This window comes from Cebus imitator, unplaced genomic scaffold (genome assembly GCF_001604975.1).
Source record: "Cebus imitator isolate Cc_AM_T3 unplaced genomic scaffold, Cebus_imitator-1.0 Scaffold129, whole genome shotgun sequence".
Classification (NCBI taxonomy): Eukaryota; Metazoa; Chordata; class Mammalia; order Primates; family Cebidae; genus Cebus; species Cebus imitator.
Genome location: NW_016107444.1, coordinates 1,687,961 through 1,696,191, shown reverse-complemented (window position 1 = coordinate 1,696,191; position 8,231 = coordinate 1,687,961). Strand labels below are relative to the sequence as shown.

Genomic DNA, 8,231 nt, shown 5'->3' with positions numbered 1-8,231 from the left:
TATTTTGAGACGGAGTTTCACTCATGTTACCCAGGCTGGAGTGCAATGGCGCGATCTCGGCTCACCGCAACCTCCACCTCCTGGGTTCAGGCAATTCTCCTGCCTCAGCCTCCTAAGTAGCTGGGATTATAGGCACGCACCACCATGCCCAGCTAATTTTTTGTATTTTTAGTAGAGACGGGGTTTCACCATGTTGACCAGGATGGTCTTGATCTCTTGACCTCGTGATCACCCGCCTCGGCCTCCCAAAGTGCTGGGATTACAGGCTTGAGCCACCGCGCCCGGCCTTATTACTATTTTTTGAGACATAGTCTTACTCTGTTACCCATGATGGAGTGCAGTGGCATGTTCTTGGCTCACTGCAACCTCCACCTACTTGGTTCAAGTGATTCTTGTACCTCAGACTCCTGAGTAGCTGGGACTATAGGCCTGCGCCACCACACCTGGATGATTTTTGTTTTGTGTGTGTGTTTTGTTTTTTCTTCTAGATGGAGTCTCGCTTTGTTGCCCAGGCTGGAGTGCAGTGGCCTGATCTCGGCTTACTGCAACCTCCGCCTCCCAGGTTCAAGCAATTCTTCCGTCTCAGCCTCATGAGTAGGGGGGATTACAGGTGCCTGCCACCACACCCAGCTAATTTTTGTATTTTTAGTGGAGACGGCGTTTTACCATATTGGTCAGGCTGCTCTCAAACTCCTGACATCAGGTGATCTGCCTGCCTTGGCCTCCCAAAATGCTGGAATTACAGGCATGAGTCGCCATGCCTGGCCTTAATCCAGACTCCAATAACCTCATTTTCTTTAAATCACAAGATCAGAGCTGAAATCGGCCTTAGAAAGCTCAAAAAAAAAAAGAATTAGTGGTGTATGTTTGTACTCTATACTTAGAGTACTTGGTGCTACCTTTGGAACTTCCCAAACATATAGGGATCAGTGAGCACTGATAATCAGGAAGTACCCATTGCAGAAGGATGTCTGGGCAATTAGCCTGGCCAGATAACACGTTACTCGCTGACATCTACTGAGACTGCCCCCTGGTGGGGGATGAGGTTCAGCATTAAGGAGCAGGGAATGGCAAAGGTGGGCCCTTTAACTGGACTTTCCTAGGTTAGTCTTCCGAATCCAAGCTTTTGTGACTCTGAAGCTTGCTTCTTCACACTGTTGGTTTCTGCTGCTTCCCATCCCACTGGAATATGTACAGCCTTTTAAATAGGCACCATTTAAGAGCCTATGAATGCCAAACAGTGTTTTTTTTTTTGAGACAGAATCTTGTTTTGTCGCACACACTGGAATGCAGTGGTGTGATCTCGGCTCACTGCAACCTCCACCTCCTGGGTTCAAGCGATTCTCTTCCCTCAGCCTCCTGAGTAGCTAGGACTACAGGGTTCCACCACCATGTTCTGGTAGTTTTTGTATATTTTGTAGAGATGGGATTTTGCCATGTTGGCCAGGCTGGTCTTAAACTCCTGAGCGCAAGCAATCCTCCCGCCTTGGCCTCCCAAAGTGCTGGGATTATAGTTGTGAACCACTGTGCCCAGCTGCCAAACACTATTTTTACATATACTTAATATGTGTTATATTTGACAAATAAGTCTATGTTAATTAGGACCAATAAACCAATATTTAAAACATACCATTTATTCATAGTAAATGGTGGAACTGGGATCCACATTCAAAGCCTGCCTCTTGTTGTTGGTAATTAAAATGCTGAAAAAAGACATTGTTTAGTGTCTTCTGTACTGAGGTAAATGTGACTAGTTTTCTCTTTGGAGAGTCATGGCACTTCAGATGAACTTGAAAGTGGATCAGCTGCCATTATTTAAAAATAATCCACCACTGTTGGATATGAGTGAAACATTTAACTGGGGATCTGTCACTAATACAAGTATGATTGTAAGATCCATGAGGCCTTAGTGTCAGGAAACTGAGTTGGCAAGGTCTTTTCTGGTTCATTATTCGTCTTACTTATCTGTAAAGCCCAGTTGTTTCATTCTGGACAGAGAAATTTTTAAAAAACTATTATTTATTTATTTTTAAAGACGGGTTTTCACCATGTTGGTCAGGCTGGTCCTGAACTCCTGACCTCAGGTGATCCGCCCGCCTTGGCCTCCAAAGTGCTTGGATTACAGGTGTGAGCTACTACACCTGGCCAGAGGAATTTTCTTTAGTCCCTTTGTAGCACCTATTGGCAAACCACTAGCTGGCTCTGGCCTGGCCTAGTCTTTGCTTTTATGCTGTTCTTTGTTCTCTGCAACTTGTTTATCTTTAGGACCTGTATTGATATCACTCTACAACTTGTATATCTTTAGGACCCTTTGATATTACTGTAGCCAATAACTAACAATCAGATGGAGATTTTAGAAAAATAATGGCACCTGGTCCTTCTATTTAGCTCTTGTTCCATCTACACTTTGTGTCTAGAGAGCTGTTTATAGTCTTTTTGTAGAGTCTTGACATCTGAAGTTGATATCCTTGGACCAAAAAGGGCTTCCCCATCTCTCACTCGAGCAGTTGAGACACTTGCTGTTTCTACTGTACTTTGGTGACTGCATGTCTCCTAGAATATGACAGCACATGGCAGTGGAAAAATCGGGCCAGGTTTGATGGCTCACACCATTAATCCCAGCGCTTTGGGAGGCTGAGGCGGTTGGATCACCTGAGGTCAGCAGGCCAGCCTGGCCAATATGGCGAAACCTTGTTTTACTAAAAATACAAAAATTAGCTAGGTATTGTGGTGGGATGCCTGTAATCCCAGCTATTTGGGAGGCTAAGGCAGGAGAATCGCTTGAACTTGGGAGAAGGAGGTTGCAGTGAGCTGAGATTGTGCCATTGCACTCCAGACTGGGGGCAACAAGAGTAAAATTCTGCCTCAGAAAAAAAGAATGCTGAGAAGGCAAACTGAGGTTGTTGCCTTCAGAGCTCTAAAGGGCTGTCAGAGGGAAACAGCAGTTTAGTGCTAAGGGTTTACATAGTCCTATGTGTGTCATTTATTTAGCTTTTTTTTTCCCCCTTAAGGATTGGGAAATGTTGGCAAATTTGAACTTTGCCTTTTTGGTGTAACATTTAAATTTCAAGTGCTGTATGAATCAATTAGGAATAATAACATCTTAAGGCTGTGGTGATTAAATTACATAATGTTTGTAAAATGGTTAGCTTACACTAAAAGGCTGAATGATCTTAGACCGATTGCAGGGGTAGGTTTCCTGATTTCTAAATGTTCAGGCCCTTTAGGGTGCAGAACTGGTTTTGTCCATAGGATGGTGCACACCATTGAGGAGGTTATTAATTAGTGGTACCTTTCTCTTGCAGTGTGCCCAGCTGGCTGGAAACCTGGCAGTGATACCATCAAGCCTGATGTCCAAAAGAGCAAAGAATATTTCTCCAAACAGAAGTGAGCGGGCTGTTTATACCAGGCTTGCAGTGGACAGCCATGAGAACAAAACCTCTTTTGTATTTTTTTTCCCCCATGAGTAAAACACAAGACTTCAGATTCAGCTGAATTGTGGTGTGTTACAAGGGAGTCCTTTCCTATAGAGAGTGGGAGAGACCAGCCTTTCTTCCTACAATAGGAATGGCCGGAGTTGTGTTGTGGGCAGGCCATTGATTTGTATGATGTATCAGTAGAGGGCATCAACCCATTGATCTTTTGTAGTTTGTATTAAACTTGAACTGAGACCTTGATGAGTCTCTATTTTAGGAGACATATTAGCCTTTGATTTTAAGAGGAATTTGCTCTTTGCTTTTCCTCTTTAGGGGAAAATGAGGAGAGCTGCCTAAGAATCGGGGAATAATATTGACACAGGTAGACACAGGGAAGGGAATTGAGTGTTACATTTACAGGTATTAATCGACTTACCACCTATGCAACTTACGACCATTCGACTTTACGACCACAATCGCTAGCCACGACTGCTCCGCGTCTGGCAGCGCAAACGTTGCCCAGCTGGGTGTACGACAGTGCGGACCAGCTTCCGGCAGCACTACCATCACCGCTTGCACCATTTCAACCGTACATATAGCCTACTCAACTTACGACCAAATCGTGTTAGGACTGGCCTGCGGTCCTGACCGTGGTCGTAAGTCGAGCATTAGCTGTAGTTTCACTACACGTGAGGGAGAAGAATAAGCCCTGCCATAGTGTTGGCGGGACCACTGCGACTTAATGCCACAGGCTGGGTTGCCAGTTAAGTCTCAATGTGATTACTTGGACACCTATTTTTACTTGAACACGCTATTCAAAGGGCTGCATGGGAACCAGAAACTTGGCGTCTTCTGATAAACGCCTGGTACCTGGTTTGTGACAGGAGCTGGGCACAGTGGTTCATTCCTGTAATCCCAACACTTTGGGAGGCCAAGGCGGGCAGATCACAAGGTCAAGAAATTGAGATCATCCTGGCCAACATGGTGAAACCCTGTCTACTAAAAATACAAAAAATGTGCTGGGCATTGTGGTGCGTGCCTATAGTCCCAACTACTCAGGAGGCTGAGGCAGGAGGATCGCTTGAACTCGGGAGGTGGAGGTTGTAGTGAGCTGAGATCGTGCCACTGTATTCCAGCCTGCTGACAGAGCCAGACTACGTCTCAAAAAAAGAGTTGGAGGTTTCTGTTCCTATTGAAATGATGGAAGAAAGAGGAAGACAGAAAGGGCTTGTGGTCTTGGGTAGGGCTTTCGGTAATAGTTGTATATAGTACTGGGCAATTCTTAGCCTTTCCTGGGTTCTAGCCTTGATTACAGATAGTCTTTTTCAGTGTCACTGTTTCCCAGACTGGTTATGAACTCCTGGCCTCAAACGATCTTCCACCTCAGCCTCCCAAAGTGCTGGGATTACGGGTGAAAGCCACAGTGCCTGGCCAAAGAAAGCCAGTTTTGATCCTCATTCATAATGTCATTTTCCTCAGAGGTTGTCAGCTGGGAGAAGTTATTCTTCTGGGCCCTCAAGGCCAGGGTAGATTCAGAACTGAGGAGACTTCTGTGGATCATATGGTGCTATTCCAGCCACTTGTGTTCATCAGCTACTCCAATCTGTCCCCTCCTCTAGAACCCAGACTACACCCATGAGCAGCAGTACAGAATTTCCAGGCCTTTGGTAACAGCCAACATAGCAGATTTTTTTTTTTTTATTAATTAAACTGATAAGAACAGATACTACACTTAATCCTAGCCAAAAGGCCAAGAAGCGATCCCAGGTACTTTTCCAAAGTGCTTTATGTGTGTTCTTTTAGTCCCCATATGAGATAGGCACTCTTTTTTTTTTTTCTTTTTGGAGAAAGTCTCACACTGTCACCCAGGCTTGAGTGCGGTGGTGCAGTGTCGGCTCACTGTAACCTCCGCTTCCCAGGTGCAAGCGATTCTCCCGCTTCAGCTGACAGAGAAGCTGGGACTACAGGCTTGCACCACCACACCTGGCTAACTTTTTATAGTTTTAGTAGAGGCAGGGTTTCATCATGTTGGCCAGGCTAGTCTCGAATTCCTGACCTCGTGATCCACCCGCCTCAGCCTCCCAAAGTGCTGGGATTATAGGCGTGAGCCAAAGGCAGATGAGAATTCTGAATCTTCCCTGGCCTTTATCTTGGCCAAACTTAATTTCCTTGAGCTTGTTATCTTCGCGGAAGATATTGATAGAAGTAATCTTATACTCAAAACCTTTGCTTGCCAAAGCCAATTAAGTCCTAGCAGGTACCACCATAAATCAGTCAACATGGGAGAAAGCTATCAAGGGCCAGGGGATGCAGGTGGTGAGACCCTGGGGCTAAGCCAGCTCCGGGCTCTGCTGGGATTCCCAGGCGTCTTGAGGGTATGTATGGTAAAGTCCGGGGATGGAGAACTAGGCTTCTCCGAGGGCTGAGCCAAGCCCAATAGGGCCAATCGTTGGGCAGGTGGAGTGGAGAAGTAAGCCTTCTGCTCTTCTGAGTAGCGCTCCTGGGGTGTCACAGCATCCCGGTAAGTCCAGTCACGCCAGTGGAAATTGAAGCCTTCAAGTAGGGCGATACGGTCAGCTCTTGTAGGTACACAGTCATGAGGTTTTCTGGGCGGCAGATCTGGTACCTCTATCCCTGGCAGCAGCACAACCCCTCGGATGGCAAACCAGCCCCCAAATCTGGGGTGTATGCACACACCTGATATGTGCTGGGGAGACAGTGAAGAAAATCAAGGTCATGGAGGTCCTCAAGTCCAACTGCTATCACTGCAAGCTAGGCCTGTTCACTTATTTCCCCACTCAGTGTACGCTGACTCTACGTAAACCTCTGTCTCCCTCTTGGCAAACCCTTTCATAAACTACCCTGGGCACAAGGAAGGGCTAGGCTTCCCAGTCTCACTAGTCTGAACACTGCTATTCTCCCTCTATCCTAAGACAGTTCTGCACACCAGGTTTTCTCACCTCATGAGTCCCCAGTTAGACAACAGAAAGCATGTGACAGGACGGCCCCCTGACCAGGACACAGCTTATTTGTTCTGAGTTGTGTCAAACAAATCCATCCAGGGAAGGCTGAGGAATGTGGGACCTGGTAGGGAGAGGCCTTTACCAGTCTCTCAGCCTCTATTAATTTACATTTTTCCTCTCACCTGGTTTCCCCATGGGTCAGCCTCCACATCTTTTCGTTGGTAGTAGTAAGCAGCCCCTGCTACATGGGCTGCTGTCTGGGCCAGGATCTTGGGGCGTCGGTTGGGGTGTACCTCATAGTCAGCAATGACTTCTATCTGTAGCTCTGGGAGGCTCTGGAATAGTGGACAAGTTAGAGGCTACTGTTAGCACGAGAGAAGTTATGACCTTGTCCTAGGGAGCCTTTGCTGTGTATGCGTGTGTCAACATGGTACTGTCTTCAAAAGGGAAAACATAACCTTAACCTGGGAGGCTCCAATGTGGACATAGTTATAGTTATTTCCAGAATGGCCTGTGTTCGAAGGGAAATAACAAGTCCCGGTGTGATGGAAGACATGGCCCAGCTTTGGGGAGATCCAATATGTGTGTACATAATTATGTGTATGTGAGTGTGTGTTGGGAGAATATTGTTCTGTCCTCAAAAGGACAAGATAAAGCTTGCAGGTCTAGCTTGCAGGAATGTTGGACTCACTCCTTTTCCACTTGGAGGCCAAGGAAAGCCTGGTCTGAGGTTCATAATAATTGCCCATCAGTGTAGGGTGAGTGAGACTGATTGCGCACTGGGGGACTGCTGGAGGAGGGTGGTGGAACCTGGGTGTGTGAGAAAGCAGAATGGGGAAATACCACAGAATGTCAAGCCTGGCTTTAGGGTATCATTTCACCTTTGATGTGGCTTCTGGCCCTAGGCTAGATCCTGCATTGAGCCTGTAGGAACTGGAGGCAGCTGTAGGTTTGGGAGCTACAGAGCCTTCCTCACCTCTCTAACACGGCTGAGATGGTAGGCCACACACTGGTCCACTGGGTCAGTCAGCATTTGGAGGTGGCAGCTCTGCAAGAAGGGTTTGAGCGCCCGGTCAAACATGGCAGGCGTGCTGAGTACCAAGAAGGCCAGGGTAGGTCCTGACAGGGGTAGGTGGAAGGCTGGAGGCAAGAGTTCATTGTACCATGCCACCTGAAACAGAAAATTAAGTCCAGGCTGGAGAGGGCCAGTCTAGGCCTTAGCCTGGCCCAAACCTTAACCTTCAGGCCTCATACTTTTGCCCCAGCGTCCGTCTTATTCAATGAATTTTCACTGATGCTATGTGATATATTTTTATAAGCAACCCATCTGAATTTGACAGGGAATTGATTATTTTTTGACAGAGCCTTGCCCTGTCACCCAGGCTGGAGTGCAGTGGCATGATCTTGGCTCACTGCAACTTCTGCCTCTCAGGTTCAAGTGATTCTCCTGCCTCAGCCTCCCAAGTAGCTGGGGTTACATATGTGTACCACCATGCCTGGCTAGTTTTTGTATTTTTAGTAGAGATGGGGTTCTGCCATGTTGGCCACGCTGGTCTCGAACTCCTGGCCTTAGCTAGGATCCACCAGTTTCCGCCTCCCAAAGTGCTGAGATTATAGGTGTAAACCACCATGCCTGGCCCAGGGAATTATTTATTGATTGATGGACTGACTGACAACAAAGAATTCAGGCCTCATCCAACTACAAATGAACCAATGAAAATGAAAAACTCGGCCGGGCGCGGTGGCTCACGCCTGTAATCCCAGCACTTTGGGAGGCCGAGGCGGGTGGATCACGAGGTCAAGAGATCGAGACCATCCTGGTCAACATGGTGAAACCCCGTCTCTACTAAAA

General features: G+C 47.0%; 2 protein-coding genes and 1 pseudogene across 3 annotated transcripts in view; 1 reads left to right on the top strand and 2 right to left on the bottom strand.

Moving 5' to 3' along the window:
* Nucleotides 1–3,675, top strand: part of PRDX1 (peroxiredoxin 1) — a 14,033-nt gene extending 10,358 nt beyond the window's left edge. For both annotated transcript variants that reach the window (XM_017540832.2, XM_017540833.2), the window contains exon 6: nucleotides 3,306–3,675. In XM_017540832.2, the coding sequence (XP_017396321.1) occupies nucleotides 3,306–3,391 (86 nt within the window). In that variant the 3' untranslated portion in view covers nucleotides 3,392–3,675. The remainder of the gene's footprint in view (nucleotides 1–3,305) is intronic.
* A 1,390-nt stretch (nucleotides 3,676–5,065) lies between these two features.
* Nucleotides 5,066–5,178, bottom strand: LOC119473049 (annotated as a pseudogene).
* Nucleotides 5,179–5,630: 452 nt separating this feature from the next.
* Nucleotides 5,631–8,231, bottom strand: part of MMACHC (metabolism of cobalamin associated C) — a 7,733-nt gene continuing 5,132 nt past the window's right edge. The window contains exons 2-4 of the mRNA XM_017540830.2: nucleotides 7,356–7,550; nucleotides 6,562–6,714; nucleotides 5,631–6,123 (exon numbers count right to left, since the gene is read on the bottom strand). Coding sequence (XP_017396319.1) covers nucleotides 5,710–6,123; nucleotides 6,562–6,714; nucleotides 7,356–7,550 — 762 coding nt within the window. The 3' untranslated portion in view covers nucleotides 5,631–5,709. The remainder of the gene's footprint in view (nucleotides 6,124–6,561; nucleotides 6,715–7,355; nucleotides 7,551–8,231) is intronic.